The 14,866-nt window shown below is 38.0% G+C and overlaps 4 protein-coding genes across 5 annotated transcripts; 3 read left to right on the top strand and 1 right to left on the bottom strand.

Annotated features, from left to right (window-relative positions):
* Positions 1 to 22: 22 nt before the first annotated feature.
* On the bottom strand, positions 23 to 1,093 carry Ndufb3 (NADH dehydrogenase (ubiquinone) 1 beta subcomplex, 3, 12kDa). The gene is made up of 2 exons (NM_001172318.1): positions 997 to 1,093; positions 23 to 485 (listed from the first exon to the last, which is right to left on the bottom strand). Exon 2 carries the CDS (start codon positions 480 to 482, stop codon positions 153 to 155), a length of 330 nt encoding a protein of 109 aa, NP_001165789.1. The 5' UTR covers positions 483 to 485; positions 997 to 1,093; the 3' UTR covers positions 23 to 152.
* A 148-nt stretch (positions 1,094 to 1,241) lies between these two features.
* LOC100121347 (nicalin-1) lies at positions 1,242 to 5,744 on the top strand. The gene is made up of 7 exons (XM_001604907.6): positions 1,242 to 1,565; positions 1,994 to 2,181; positions 2,259 to 2,588; positions 2,703 to 2,912; positions 3,239 to 3,646; positions 3,732 to 3,952; positions 4,043 to 5,744. Exons 1-7 carry the CDS (start codon positions 1,391 to 1,393, stop codon positions 4,179 to 4,181), a joined length of 1,671 nt encoding a protein of 556 aa, XP_001604957.1. The 5' UTR covers positions 1,242 to 1,390; the 3' UTR covers positions 4,182 to 5,744.
* A 233-nt stretch (positions 5,745 to 5,977) lies between these two features.
* On the top strand, positions 5,978 to 7,918 carry LOC100121329 (2-amino-3-ketobutyrate coenzyme A ligase, mitochondrial). The gene is made up of 7 exons (XM_001604885.5): positions 5,978 to 6,107; positions 6,196 to 6,386; positions 6,478 to 6,764; positions 6,851 to 7,057; positions 7,128 to 7,320; positions 7,412 to 7,589; positions 7,673 to 7,918. The coding sequence occupies exons 1-7, from the start codon at positions 6,086 to 6,088 to the stop codon at positions 7,828 to 7,830; spliced, it is 1,236 nt and encodes a 411-aa protein (XP_001604935.1). The 5' UTR covers positions 5,978 to 6,085; the 3' UTR covers positions 7,831 to 7,918.
* A 1,041-nt stretch (positions 7,919 to 8,959) lies between these two features.
* LOC100121312 (poly [ADP-ribose] polymerase) lies at positions 8,960 to 14,227 on the top strand. Of its 2 annotated transcripts, none has more exons than XM_001604867.5 (9): positions 8,960 to 9,230; positions 9,588 to 9,729; positions 10,638 to 11,212; positions 11,293 to 11,498; positions 11,579 to 12,020; positions 12,112 to 12,364; positions 12,447 to 12,918; positions 12,991 to 13,424; positions 13,519 to 14,227. In XM_001604867.5, the coding sequence occupies exons 1-9, from the start codon at positions 9,117 to 9,119 to the stop codon at positions 13,878 to 13,880; spliced, it is 3,000 nt and encodes a 999-aa protein (XP_001604917.1). In that variant the 5' UTR covers positions 8,960 to 9,116; the 3' UTR covers positions 13,881 to 14,227. The 2 variants fall into 2 exon arrangements, with proteins under 2 accessions (XP_001604917.1, XP_008203357.1); XM_008205135.4 differs by having other exon boundaries at positions 9,588 to 9,747.
* Positions 14,228 to 14,866: the final 639 nt, after the last annotated feature.

Here is a 14,866-nt window from a genome sequence, read left to right as displayed (position 1 = left end):
TTAAAAAAATATATACATCTACTTTTTACTTTTACTATGAGAGTTTTGTTTTTTAATATAATTTTATTGAATTTTCAATGTTATACATTGATAACATGACTTTTTTGTTTAAACAATATACAGAATCTCTTAATTGTATCTATTTATCACCTTTAATGATGGGCCTCATGCTTATCATCATGTCCATGGCCATGACCGTGAGCATGATAATCTATACCCAAGAAGTGTTCTATTCCAATTGTAAGTCCAACTAGAGGAACCCAGTATTTCCAGCCGTATGTGAAAAACTTTAGAAGCACCCAGTTGGGATGTTTATCAGCCTTATCTATGGTGCAACGCCAGACATAGTTTCTCATCCATGGATCTTTCAATCCTTTCTTTGCTAATCGCTCTTGTACTTTTAACAAATCTTTTGCATCTTCAACTTTATAAATTGATGGATCGGGTACATTTGGAAGCTTGACATGATGATGCCCACCCATTTTCTATATAAACAGGAATTATTAGTTTTATTAATTTTACTTTTAGCATAAAAATGATGTTTAGAAACGTGTCAGTATTATAAAAAATAAACAGATTATACAAGCAATAAATTTATATTTGAAATTACAAGAACTAGTATACAAACATTTCAAAACAAACAACAAAGTAATGATAAATTACTTGAATCTTGGATGTTCACATATTGAATTGTGCACTTGTGTTATGAAATAACTTATCAAAGCAACTGCACTACATGAAATGGAGCTGTTTAAAGAAAGTTTTCAAAGTTCAACTCATAATAGTTATAAGTATAGTTACAGATACTCCAAATTTTATTAAGTATGAGAAAATGTATTTAAAAAGTATGAGAAACAAACAACAAAGTATTTGGCAAGGTTATAACTCAGCAAGTTGCAATTTTATACTTTGTGTTCTCAAACAGTGTCCCCGAATTATTTTCAAGAAGTTACCTTTTTTTTCAAAATTTCGTCTCACGTGATAAATATAACTCACCTGATTGTTTATTAATTTCTTGCTCGCGCAAAATCCAACTTATGTAATTTAGCTCTGCGCGAGCCGCCGAACTGACAAGGGATCCTCTCCGCTGAATGATTAAAGCCCAGGAAACAAAGTTCTAACCTCCAAAACCAAAGGAACATAAAATTCACGTCGTCTGCAGCAACGCCGCAGTTTCTCCGCGATGGAAACCAGCCCACATCGCAATGTGACTTGTGCAGGTGACGTCACAAGCGGCGGCGGCGGCGCAAGCATATCAAGGGGACGACGAGGGAGTGGAGAGGATAGAATAGTGGTGTCGTGTCGTCTTGCTCATCGCCAGCAGCGGCCCTTTCCACGATCGGGCGACGTTTGTTATCCTCGCCATTCTTGACACAAAGTCGACGTAGCCATGTGGGTCGAGGAGTGCGACAGCTTCGCCGAGCTCTGCCGCGGATATCTGCCCTATTACCTCCTCATCGTGCTGCCGATTTTCATAATAATATCGCCAGCTAATCCCGTCGCCGCGTCTCACGAGTTCCCTGCCTTCCGCATGAGCCAGTATGACTTGCACGGTGTGCCTCACGGTAAGCACGGTTTTACACTGTATTTCACATTTATTTGCGGTTTTTCAAAGTTATTTTTGAATGCAGTCCTTACACGTTGTCAGAATGTGCACTTTGCATTGCTCCAAGAATTATCTCGAACAGATTTTATTTGAATCCTTGTATTCTAGTTTACGTTCACTTGGTTCATGAGAATTCGCATACTGATTCAAATCTTCCGATGTACTTTTAATCAAGATGTATCCTATATATAGCAATACCAGAAATAAATCTTGGTCTTTATTTATAGAGATATTATTTCAAGAGTAAATCAATAATACGGTTACTAAATATTGGACTAATATTCAAAATTGCATGGGTTAACTACTTGCATACTGCATTGTAAAAGTAGTAATAAATTTAAAAGATCTTGTGGGATTTATTTTTTGTTTTGCTTTTAATTATTACAGGTTGCCGTAGTGCTCCAATTTCCTTGGAGGCAAGATCACTGACCGGATGGAGTACATCTAGACACTGTATTGTGGCAAGGGCTCTAGACCTCACTCCAGAAACTTTTCAGTCGATTCGGCAAAAAGCTGGAGCACTGATCGTAGTTCTGCCAGAAAATATCAATAAGCTCACTCATGAAGAGAAGCAGGTAACTATAGTTTATCATAATAAACTTTTAATACTTAAAATTTACTACAATAACTCACATCAACTGTATGGTCTTAGCATATTATGGCTCTGGAAGAATCTATGATCTATGGACCTGAAACTCCAATTCCTGTGTACTTTACTCAGTGGAATCCAGAGCTCCAAGTGATTTTGGAAGATGTCGAGCATGGTTTTATAACCGATGAAAAAGCTGGATCTGCTGCAGAAGCCTTGTTCAATTCCATCTCGGCTAGCGGATATCAAGTGGTTGTATCCACTGGCCAAGCTGTTGCTAAGACTGATGTAAAAGTGGCAACTCTACAAGGAAAACTGACAGGAACTGGAGCTGAAGACAAATTGCCAACAATTGCTGTGGTCGCTCATTACGATAGCACTGGTGTAGCAACGGTAATTTTCTACGTTATTATAAATATAATTATGATTTGATTTAATTTTTAATTTTTCTGCTAAATACTATTACATAACAAAAGCATTTACCTGACAAATGAATTTTGATTTCAGGAATTGTCATTTGGAGCAGAGAGCAACGCTTCTGGATTGGCAATGTTGCTAGAGCTTGCCAGGCTATTTTCAGTGCTTTATTCTATAGGAAGATCGCGACCGCGACACAATTTAGTTTTCATTGTAACAGGTGCAGGAAAACTCAATTTCCAGGGAAGCAAGAAGTGGCTTGAGGATCAACTTGATGGACTTGAAGGATCTGTAATTCAAGTAAGAATTTCAATACCCTGTTTTCAATCAATTTTTGGTATTGCTCTTTTTTTGGTAATATCAATATTATTAGTATATAACGAACAATCTCATTAGATTTTTTATAATAATCATATAATAAAAAAGACAAATCATTTGTATCGTTGTTGATTTATTGATTTTGGCACTCAACTGTGCTAACTCACACTGGAAGCAGGCCAATTTTCTGAATAAAATTATGTACCCACTTATTCGCGATATATGTGCCTTCGAACAGTTCAGATTATCTTGCAGAGAGCAAACCTGCTTTACTGACCAAGTTATAATGCAGTTAAATTTTTTTATAGGATGCATCGTACGTGATCTGTCTGGACTCTGTATCATCAAGTGACAATCTTTACGTACACGTTTCCAAACCTCCAAAAGAGACATCCGCTGGCGGTTTGTTCTTTAAGGAGCTTAAAGCTGCATCTGACGGTCTGGGATACGGCAGTAACGTTGAGGGTGTTCACAAGAAAATCAACCTGGCTGAAGAAAGCCTCGCCTGGGAACACGAGCGCTACAGCATACGAAGGTTGCCGGCAGCAACTTTATCGAGTTTAAAGAGTCACGAAGATCCCTTGAGAAATACTATATTGGATACAATGCAAGAGGGACAGATAGACAGGCTGCACAAGCACACAAGTATCGTCGCCGAGGCGCTTGCCAGGCATATGTACAATATAAGCTATAGTCAGATATTCGCTGAGCCATTGGTGAGTTTTCTTTATTTCAGAGATAAATAATAGTCTTTTAAAAAACAGCATATGCCTAACGAGATTTTACCAATTATCGTTTTAGAGCGTTTCCAAAGATTCCCTGAAGATGTGGATGGATTTCTTGGCCTCGCAGCCCAGATCCGCTCCGCTGCTTGCCGACAAGCACAACCCCTTAGTCAATACCCTTAAGGAAGCATTGCAAAAGTACCTTGGAGACGTGAAAATGACACTTCACACTCCGGACAAGCGTGATCCTGAATTTGTTTTCTACGATGTTACGAAAGCGTCGTTAAACGTTTACAGGTAAATAATTATATAAATATTAATAAAAACACTGTCAATTGAATGCCTTTTTCATATTCCCAAAATAATTTTTTTCAATTTTTATTGCAGTGTCAAACCAGCAGTATTTGATCTCTTTTTAACGATTGCGATCGTTTTGTACTTGGGAGCAGTGTACTTAGTAGTGCACAATTTTCCTCACGTCTACAACTTAGCAACTCGAATGTCGTCCAGGTCAAAGATGTCATAAACTCTTTAACCTCAGTGATGCTTTTGCCGGAGATGAATACGTAAAAGAAAGAAAAACAATTGTGACGGTTATCTAAACGTTAAGAATATCTGTTAAAAACTTATCTTATCACTTGGATTGATTTTCTCGAAAGACGATATCTCTTTGCTCCTGCTTCTTTGAGAACCGCGGGGTACCATTTATCTAATTATGCGTTTTCATTGTGAAATAACACAGTTGACTCTGTGATCGAGATCTTGCCGATCTCCAAATCTTTTCTATGAGTTTGAAATACTTTAATAGTCGACAGAGCTACACACATTTATGAGATATGAGAGAGTTTACAATCGGTAGTCCTTGCTAAAGATTCTTCGTCTGTTACTTATCATATCAATTTTATGAATTTTATGATAGCCGACGAATAGTCTTCTTAAGTGTAATTAGTATCTATTAATTATATTAAAGTTAAAATAAAAAAAACTATTTTGCATGCATTTTCATAGTTAAAATCATTATTTGCTAAAAAATAACGTAAGCTATGCATGAAATAGAATATTTAAAATTGTTCGTTATTACTACAAACGTAAGAAAAATATTATATCCAAGAACAATTTTTTACCATAAAAAGTGTTTGCAACTTTACTATCAAGGAACTATCTAGGGCAGTTTATAAAAAGTTTTTAACGATCAATAAAGAGTTCTACTCGTGCAAGGTTTATTATTAATATGTATAGACATTATACAAAACTATACTCGTAATTATTTATTATAAGTATATTGAATCAAAGTTGATAGTCAACATGATTACCAAAATTAGATTTCTATGATTAAGATAAGCATTTATTAGAAAAAAGTTATTTCTACATATTGAAATTGATGCAAGGACTACTTTAAACGAATCATATGTATATCGATGAAATTTTCTCAATAGATTTTCTACATTCAGCTACGTTAAAAAAGTTAAAATTTTGAAAACGTTGCTGACGATTTTAATTCGGTGAATTCTCTAAGGACGTAACGTTAAACGCGCTGTGAATGAGAAAATTTGATCGATAGGAAAATAATCCTTAATAATGTTTGCGAGGGTAATGTGTTTGACTTATATCGTAAAGACTACGTCCTAATAGACGCCGGATGTCGCTGAACGAGCTGCTAGTTTACCACATTGTAATAATTACTGTACAATAATATGCTTGGTCTGATAACCAATGAGACAAATGAGACTTGAAAGCAATTTTGAAATATGTATCTACGTATATATGTAATGTTAATACTGCGAATAATGTACATCTATCTCTCGTGCGCTCACTTCGTACATAAGGGGTCAGCTTTCCGCTACACTGTGGCTCAGGTCAAGACTTTTTAAGGTAAACCTGTCGATTTGGGAAAGCTGTTCTTTCTTCTCCTTTTTACAAAGATCGATAATGGAACATTGCATAAAACGATATCATTCGGCAAGACTGACGAAGTGGGTCAATTATTTTCTTTTTTTTCAGTAGCTGCGGAGTCGTTAGTGAATCGAGCGATCAAAGATATAAGTATAGATGTATTATACGATTTGAATAAATGCGAATATAAAGTAAACATTCTAAGGTAATTGATTCTGGATCCCATTGTTTACGTCGTATTTTAATTAACGACTCATTCTTCGATGAGCTTTTATTTAACATTATAACAATTATTCGATTGTTAACTTGTAACGAGACAAATCGTTAATTTATTGATGCATCGTCGAGTTATCGGAGCCGGTAAGTGATCTGTAGCAAGAATGCTTTCACTTCCTAGATTTCAAGGCCGACAGGTCTGACCGGTTTCGAAGATCGTAATTATATATGCCGGTCCGTCTCGAGACTCGTCGATCACAAATATCTCCGATGGATACACAGTTTGTGGTCTGTTGCTGAGCAGGTGTGATCGTAAAAACAATGAATTGCGTATTATCCAAAGGTAAAATTGTTAAAAACAATATGTCGTTGTTTATGTTTTTTCTCTGTTATGAAGTCGTAGTTCATCAGTTTATAAACTTGTTTTACAGCTAAAAAATGTGTCGGAGCTCGAAGTGTTACTTCTTTGGCTAGTGTTTTGCAACCAGAGCTAAAGAGTATTAAAGAGGCTGGGACGTGGAAGAACGAACGTATCATCGCATCTGCTCAGAGTACCGATATTTCGCTGGCAGATGGAAAGAAAGTTCTCAATTTCTGCGCGAATAACTATTTAGGTCTATCGGTAAATGCATACATCATTCGAATAATTTATACGTAGATTTATCAATGGTACAAATAATGAATAATCACACGTTTATTTGTATAATTGACAGGATAATAAACAAGTCATCGAAGCAGCAAAAACAGCTCTTGATAATTATGGAGCTGGTCTGAGTTCAGTTCGTTTCATCTGTGGTACCCAGGACATCCACAAGGAACTGGAAACCAAGTTAGCTGCATTCCACAATCGAGAAGATACGATTCTTTACGCTTCCTGCTTTGACGCTAACGCTGGTATCTTTGAAACCCTGTTGACTCCTGAAGACGCTGTACTTAGCGATGAACTCAATCACGCCTCCATTATTGATGGCATTCGATTGTGTAAAGCCAAAAAGTTTAGGTAAAAATATCATGATGTTATGACTACGAAGACGTGAAAGTTGAGGTTCAAGTTGACGTGCAAATTAAAAAAAAAATTAATTTTAGGTACAAGCACAGAGATATGGCAGATTTGGAATCCAAATTAAAGGAGAGCTCAACGGCAAGGTTGCGCTTGATTGCTACCGACGGTGTGTTTTCTATGGACGGAACAGTCGCACCCCTGTCAGATATCATCAACCTGGCCAAAAAGTACGATGCTTTGACTTTTGTGGACGATTGTCACGCTACTGGATTCTTTGGAAAGACGGGAAGGTAAACTACTTTCCTATCGGAAAATGTCTTTATTATACGTATAAGATTAAGAGTGTATTGAAATTTTTAGAGGCACAGAGGAGTACTTTGATCAATTTGGGAGCATTGACATAATCAATTCGACGCTTGGTAAAGCACTAGGAGGAGCAGCTGGTGGTTACACTGTGAGCTCCAAACCTTTGATTGACTTATTAAGGCAGCGAAGTAGACCGTATCTCTTCTCCAACTCGCTACCACCACCAGTTGTTGCTACTGGAATTAGAGTAAGTAAAAACCAATAAATTTTGCTAATTATAATCTAATCATACATTCTATAAAGATTGTGTAAGTGAGGTCCGTCCTTTATAATTACAGGTGATAGACTTGATAAGTCAAAGCACTGATTTGTTGAATAACTTGAAGCGCAACACGGAACACTTTAGACAAGAAATGACTCGGGCTGGTTTTAAAATCAGTGGGGATAATCATCCTATTTGTCCCGTTATGCTAGGGGATGCCAAACTTGCTAGTATATTTGCAGATAAAATGCTCGGTAAGTTAACAGTAATTTTCCCTTTAAATGAATTTAATGTTTTGGAGTCATATTAACAACGATTCGTATACTTTTTACAACAGAAAAAGGAATATATGTGATTGGATTTAGTTATCCGGTTGTTCCTAAGGAAAAAGCAAGAATAAGAGTTCAGATAAGTGCAGCCCATACGACCGAAGACATTGATAGGGCAATTAATGCATTTACGGATATTGGTAAAGAACTTGGAGTTATAGGATAGAAGAATTTAATTTTTTATCAAAGATAATATGATATAAATAATTGATAGCTGATTTAATAAAGTTTTTGATGATTGTTTTACAATATAACTTATTTTCTATTCTTAATTTAACTTATAAATTGAATGAAATAGTACATTATGATACTAGTGGCATAAGTCGTACTTTACGACACGGCGTGTATAAGAGCCCGAGCCTAGCGAAGATCGACTTATGACGCGTGTATCGTACGATATTTTATAGCACTGACTAGCATAAATCCGCTGTCACGCCTATCCGTGTCATTAGCAGTCCTTTTTTGCACCGTGAGTTTAGCGCCCGAGCGATATGCAATAAAGGACTACTTATGCCACGGATAGGCGTGACATAAATGCGGAAGTATGACACGCCGTGGCATAAACCTCGATTAAAGTCACGCTCGTGCAAACATGCACTCGCTAAATCTCGGTTTATCCACGGTGTTCGCTTCGATCGGGCGATATTATTCCCCCACGAGGGTGAAACTACTTTACCGCACTAGTATCGTAATAATACTATTATTTTAGTTGTGACATATAATAATTCGATTAAGCACATTTCTTTAATGTTTTCGAACGAGATTTATTAACAGTCTAATTTAAATAACTTTGGTATGGGACAATTTAGTTTTGGAGATATTAATTTTTTTCCTGGTAAAAAACTGACCCTATTTCTGGGCAGAATTTTTGGTCAACATTTTTAAAAATAAAGTACTATCAGAAATTCGTTTCAGAATATTTCCAGTAATTTCAGGTGAACCTCAACATGCGTGGTCAGATTAGTACTTTATTTTAAAAAATTTTGACCAGAAATTCTGCCCAGAAATATAGTCACTTTTCCATATATAATACTTACAAAATATTATGTTCTGTGGAGCCGTGATTTTTTTTCCCTTTTCTTTACAAAGGGGTGAAATGCACTTGGGGAATCCCTCTGGGAATTTCGCTTATAGTATAGAACAGACGAAAACAAGTTGATACTCGTTCGCCGCGCACGAAGAGCCGCACCTCCACCTACACTGTATCTGTATGTATAGCGCCGGCTGGTAGGAATTACCGAATTCTCATCCCCACTACCTTCTCGACTCTATAAAAGCTTCGCGCGTTCGCGAGCGCTCGACATTCGTACAGTGCATACCTATTCATAATTTGCAAAGAAGGAAGCATGCAAATTTTGCAATTTTATTAATGTCGTTATTTTTGTAGACACCGCATCGAGTATTTGCTTCTCAATAAAATCATACTAAATTTTATAATTTACATTCGCGAAAATGACGGACGACCTGCCGTTCCGTGTCGAGTACTCCAAGACCGGTAGGGCCGGCTGCAAGGTTTGCAAGAGCCCTATCGCCAAGGAAAGCCTCCGCATAGCTACTGTCGTTCAGGTATGCGTATGACACAATAATAATAACTATCTGTCATAGTGGATATTGATTATATATATTAGGACTATATTGATTATATATATTAGACCTATAGTATTAGGACTGTTTTGACGCATCAGAGGCGAGTTTAAACGTGCACGGCTAGCCGGCAGATTACGTCACTTGTCATATAGGTATACTCGCATGCCTGATGTAGATATAGTAATACTACATTGGGCGTGTATGTAGCTCTCGTTCGTTTGACATTGTAGTACAGATGTTAAAGTGGATCGTTAGATAATTTTTTTTTATCCTCCTTTTTTTCATCAGTTTTACAATTTTTTAAAAATTATTACGGTTTTGATACAATCCATACAGAGTCCTTTCCATGATGGCAAAATGGTCAAGTGGCACCACGCCAATTGCTTCTTCCAAAAGCAGCGGCCCAAAACAACCGGAGAAATCGCCCATTTCGATAGTATACGATGGGAGGATCAAGAGGCCATCAGAAAGCAAATTGGTAATTTGTTTATGAAAGGTTATTATGTTTTATTCTTTTAAGCGTACTTATATGCACTTGGAATTTTTATTTTGATACGATGGAAATAATAATCGCGCAAATAATCATTCCTTGCACGAACGGAAAAACCCGTCGTAGCTTCGCAGATATAGATATATATAGGTGACAGAATGTAGTTGCAGCTGCAATTTCTACTTGACCGACTCTATAGATTAAAAACAAACTTACGCAGTAGTTTAGGATATTTGAACAAAGATAGACTAACACAAAATTTCTACAGATTATCATCAAGATTAAGTTTTATTTTTTAACTGTGCTTTTTTCTCAACTTGATAGGACAGAATTTTAAATAGAAAATATTGCATATTTTTGTCCAGAAATTCTCTTAAATTCCTTGTTTTTAAGGAAAAATTCAGCGTCTTTAATTATTATTTTGGAATTAAAGAAAATAATTTTTTTTTTCGTGGCACGAACGATTTTTGCGTTTTTCGTGCTTATTAATCAGGACTAAAGTGACTTTTTTTGCGGGCACGAAAGTTTTGCGCTGATTTTGACGTATTGGCATTACTTACTTATTATTTATAAAAAATTAACTTTGCTTTTCTATATTGTTTGGACGAGAGCGTAGTTGCCGTTACAAAAAATATACCCTATTGAAAAACCTCAGGTGAGATCTATAATTTTCAAAAAAGAAATATTTCTCAAAAATCGGTAAAATATAGCGAAATAAAACTACATACTATAAAACTATGAATTAATTACGATTACCATAATGCTTTTGGTAAAAAAAGAAATAATAATAATAATAAATGCTTATTATAATTTAGTTATTTTTATTTATGAATTCAACACTCCTACTACTTATGCATACGACAGTTTATTAGTCAAACCGATCTTTCATCCCGCAGAGGAACCGGAAAGCGGTGGCTCATCATCAGTCATAGTATCATCACCAACCGAAACTGATGCAAAGGATGAGAACAAGAATCTAAAACGCGCAGCAACAGACATCACTGCGTCACCTTACAGTGAATTCAAAGTCGAGTACGCCAAGTCAAGTCGTTCGACTTGCAAGGGTTGCGGGATGGCCATCATGATACACACCACGCGCCTCTCCAAGAAGGATTTTGAGAGCAAAGAGGCGCGAAGATTCGGTGGACTGGAACGCTGGCATCACCTCGACTGTTTCGACAAGCTACGCAAGGAATTTCAATTCTTCGACGTCGGTACAAACATTCCAGGAGCCGATACTCTCACGAAGGAGGACAAGGAGGATCTGGAAAAATATCTGCCCAAAATCGACGATGAGCCCTTGGCTAAGAAGCCCAAGCTCGAGCCAGTGGACGTCGAACTGGAGAAGAAGCTGAAGAAGCAGAGCGAAGAGATGTTCGATGTGAGGGATCAGCTGTCAAAGCTTGGCAAGAAAATTCTCGCGAGGCTGCTAGAAGCTAACGGTCAGACTGTTCCGACTGGAAACAGTGAGGTCTCTCGCATACATTTTACATTCTGATGTAGACGACCTTCATCTTCTTTATTAACATAATTTAATTTTTATACTCGCAGATTTTAGACGCTCTTGCAGACGTCATGTACTTCGGTGCCTTGGAGCCCTGTCCAAAATGTGGTGGCCAGTTTGAATACAAATCTGGCACTGGGTACAAGTGCACAGGAAACGTATCCGAATGGGCGGCTTGTGAGAATCTCACTGACGATCCCGTAAGAAGGGAATTCGTTGTTCCCGAAGATCTGATTGTGGATAATCAATTCTTGTAAGCTTTTACATCAATTTTCATTCAATACTCAAACGAAAATCGTCGCTGTAATCAAGAAATCGTTTTCTTTTGTCCAGATCCTCGCACAAATGTGAGGTGAAGCGTCGCCTATTGAAGACACCCATCGTCGTACCAGAACCAAACGAAATAAAGACAGAAGACGTACCAGACGGACCGAAGATCACAGACAAGCCCGCTGTGTTCAAGAACATGACCTTCGTACATTTCGGATCCCGGCATTACAAAGTGCAAATGAGAAAAGCAATTCTGGCATTGGGAGGCACCTGCAAAACTAACGTAGACGAGAACACAACCGCACTGCTATCTTCGCCTCATGCAGTCAGGTGCAACGGGCCGAACGTTCAGACCGCAAAATCACTGAATGTCCACGTAGTATCTGAAGAAATACTCGAAGAAGCAAAGAATTACACCGGTGACCCCATCGAGCTCATCAAGAAACACTCTCTCGTACCTTGGGGAGGTGACATCTCTTCGAGAATTTCAAAGTCTATAGCATCGGTAAGAGGACAGTCAATTATTGTGCAGTATATCATGCGACTATTTCAAATAAAAGTACCAAAAATCACGAGTATTGAAAATAAAATTTTAGAATAGCAAGAGCGCCTCAGTGAAACCGTCTTCGGGTATGGTGAAGCAACGCGTCAAAGGTGGCGGAGCTGTAGACCTCGACAGTGGACTTCAGGATTACGCTCACGTGTATCATCGCGGCAACGGCGAGAAATTCACCGTTACTATGGGCATTACCGACATCCAGACTCAAAAAAATAGCTTTTACAAAATGCAGATATACAAACACGACAGGGAAAACAGCTTCTGGCTGTTCCGTAGCTGGGGTCGCATAGGTAATTTTTTTTTTAATCTCAAAATAACTATCAAACTTTCGGAACGAGGTAAAAGCAGTCGTATATGATTTTGTGAAAAAAGGTACAATAGTCGGTGGCAAAAAGTGCGAAAAGAATTCCCTGGATGCCTGTATCAAAGAGTTCGAGAGTTTGTACAAAGAGAAAACCGGCAACTCCTGGAGCGAACGTGACAGCTTTGTCAAGATGCCTAATAAGATGCATCCCATCGACATAGATCACGGCGTCGACGAAACCGTGGAAAAAATATTGGAATCGAACGTCGAGAGCAAACTGAATAAGCCCGTGCAGGACTTGATGCGACTGATCTTCGACGTCGAATCCATGAAAAGGGCTATGCTAGAGTACGAGATCGACATGGACAAAATGCCACTAGGAAAAATCTCGAAGAAACAGATACAGGAGGCTTACTCAGTACTCACCGAACTTCTGGCGCTTATCAACAACGACGATAATCCCGAGCAATCTCAGCTGATTGCAGCCTCGAACAAGTTTTACACTTTGATACCCCACAGTTTTGGCCTGGAAGGACCCAAGTAAGCATCGTAAACTAATTATTATCTCTCACAATCGCGACGGAATAGTAATTAAAAGAAAAATTCTTTCAGAATCATCAAAACTGAAAAGGAGATCCAAGCGAAATGCGAGATGCTCGATACTCTACTGGAGATGGAGATCGCCCAAGAGATTATGCGTAATAAAAAGAGCGAATCAACCGATAAGAACCGACTGGACGCGCAGTACGCGAAACTGAATACAGACATCGAACCGATCGACAAAGACAGTGACGATTTCAAGCTGATCGAGCAGTACGTGAAAAACACACACGCCCACACGCACTGGTCGTACGAATTGATCGTAGAAGATGTATTTAAAGTCAAAAGAAGCGGCGAAGAGAGCAGATTCAAGCCGTTCGAGAAGCTGCACAACAGAAAGCTTCTCTGGCACGGCTCCAGAGTCACCAACTTCGGAGGTATCCTGTCTCAGGGTCTGAGAATCGCGCCACCAGAAGCGCCGATCAATGGCTACATGTTTGGAAAAGGTGCGTATCATTTTATGATCATTCTGTATACTCGTAAGCTTCCTAATACATTGAAAAAATTCATAATAAAATAAAATAAAATTTATGCAAACAGGTATCTACTTTGCGGACATGGTATCTAAATCGGCGAATTATTGCTGCACGAATAAAATAGACTCGACAGGTCTGCTGCTACTTTGCGACGTAGCTCTAGGCAACACATACGAGCGTTACTCCGGCGACTGCATCCAAAAACTACCCAACGATAAGCACTCGACCTGGGGGCGAGGTTGTAGCATGCCTGATCCCGAAAAGTCCGTGAAATTAGGCAACGGAGTTGAAGTGCCTTGCGGTCCTAGTATTGAAGTTAAATCGGAGAAAATACCGTCGTTACTCTATAACGAGTTCATCGTTTACGATGTAGCTCAGGTCAAGATCGAATATCTCGTCAGATTGAATTTTAATTATAAATACTGAATATGATGTCTATTCGTTTTTACTCGAAGTTAAAATGGATAACTGCTTACCGTTTTCAGTCATTTTATATTTGAAAGTGTAAATATCCCAAATGGAAATTCAAATCGTACGTTTTTGTTATTCTACGCTGCTATAGATTTTTGTACGATGCCGTATGTTCACGTACGTTCGAACATTTTGTATAGCATTATACAGAAACGTACGCAGGCGTAGGTAAACGTGTGAAAAATGTACTAAACTGAGTAAATTAAGTTAATTATAGCGGCCAGAAATGAAGGTTAAGTCGTACAAGTGTATGTTGACGATTTATGCAAATAATCTATAAAATTTTGGGTTTTAAATATTTATTTTATTGTTCGTGTATTTTTCTGTTCACATATGTACATTCGTGTACGTTTGCGTACGTTTGCGTATGTTTACGTATATATTCGTTTTGTAGAAAATTTTTTAGTTAGGAAGCTGATACATATAGCAGCGGTCGACAAATCTGTTAATCAAGGGGCGCGGTAGCGCCCCGAAGGCAAGTATAGGTTTTTATACACTGTGCCGTCGGGGAGCAGCGCGATCCTATTATACTTTGAATTTGCTAAATAACCTAAATGCGTTTTATTGTCTCCAATGATTTCTTGTCTGATATGTCTTAGATGCTTATGTTTGGGTAATGTATCTTAAAAATTTTAATAAGAACTTTCTAGCAATCATAATATTTTGCTTTAAAAATTTCTCTTTTAGCAAAATAATCCCCGTAGATCTTCTTGCGATCGAACGCAAGCGGATCTACGAGGCTCGCTTAGCGTCGAGTAGCATCTCGATTGCCGTGGAAGAAAGAGAAATAACAATGCGCAATTGGCAGACTAGGTAAACCGATTGTCCAAAGGCTAGATGGACTAGGACCCTCATAAAAGATGTAGGTCCGTGGGTGTAGAGGGAATGGGGGAGGTCAACTTTTACCGTATCCAATTTTTCTCCGGTCACGGATACTTTAG

Source organism: Nasonia vitripennis, chromosome 5 (genome assembly GCF_009193385.2).
Source record: "Nasonia vitripennis strain AsymCx chromosome 5, Nvit_psr_1.1, whole genome shotgun sequence".
Lineage (NCBI taxonomy): Eukaryota > Metazoa > Arthropoda > Insecta > Hymenoptera > Pteromalidae > Nasonia > Nasonia vitripennis.
Note: the sequence above shows the minus strand (reverse complement) of the source record. Positions and strands in the feature narration are given on the sequence as shown.

What these genes read in the sequence shown, in the direction of transcription:
- Ndufb3 (NM_001172318.1), bottom strand. Translation starts at nt 482, where the DNA reads ATGGGTGGGCATCATCATGTCAAGCTTCCAAATGTACCCGATCCATCA.
- LOC100121312 (XM_008205135.4), top strand. Translation starts at nt 9,117, where the DNA reads ATGACGGACGACCTGCCGTTCCGTGTCGAGTACTCCAAGACCGGTAGG. An exon ending in ATTGTGGATAATCAATTCTT is followed by an intron (nt 11,499 to 11,578) that starts GTAAGCTTTTAC and finishes TCTTTTGTCCAG; the next exon opens with ATCCTCGCACAAATGTGAGG. An exon ending in CCGTAGCTGGGGTCGCATAG is followed by an intron (nt 12,365 to 12,446) that starts GTAATTTTTTTT and finishes TTGTGAAAAAAG; the next exon opens with GTACAATAGTCGGTGGCAAA.
- LOC100121329 (XM_001604885.5), top strand. Translation starts at nt 6,086, where the DNA reads ATGAATTGCGTATTATCCAAAG. An exon ending in TTGTTGCTACTGGAATTAGA is followed by an intron (nt 7,321 to 7,411) that starts GTAAGTAAAAAC and finishes TTATAATTACAG; the next exon opens with GTGATAGACTTGATAAGTCA. An exon ending in ATTTGCAGATAAAATGCTCG is followed by an intron (nt 7,590 to 7,672) that starts GTAAGTTAACAG and finishes TTTTTACAACAG; the next exon opens with AAAAAGGAATATATGTGATT.
- LOC100121347 (XM_001604907.6), top strand. Translation starts at nt 1,391, where the DNA reads ATGTGGGTCGAGGAGTGCGACAGCTTCGCCGAGCTCTGCCGCGGATAT. An exon ending in TCACTCATGAAGAGAAGCAG is followed by an intron (nt 2,182 to 2,258) that starts GTAACTATAGTT and finishes GTATGGTCTTAG; the next exon opens with CATATTATGGCTCTGGAAGA. An exon ending in TTGAAGGATCTGTAATTCAA is followed by an intron (nt 2,913 to 3,238) that starts GTAAGAATTTCA and finishes ATTTTTTTATAG; the next exon opens with GATGCATCGTACGTGATCTG.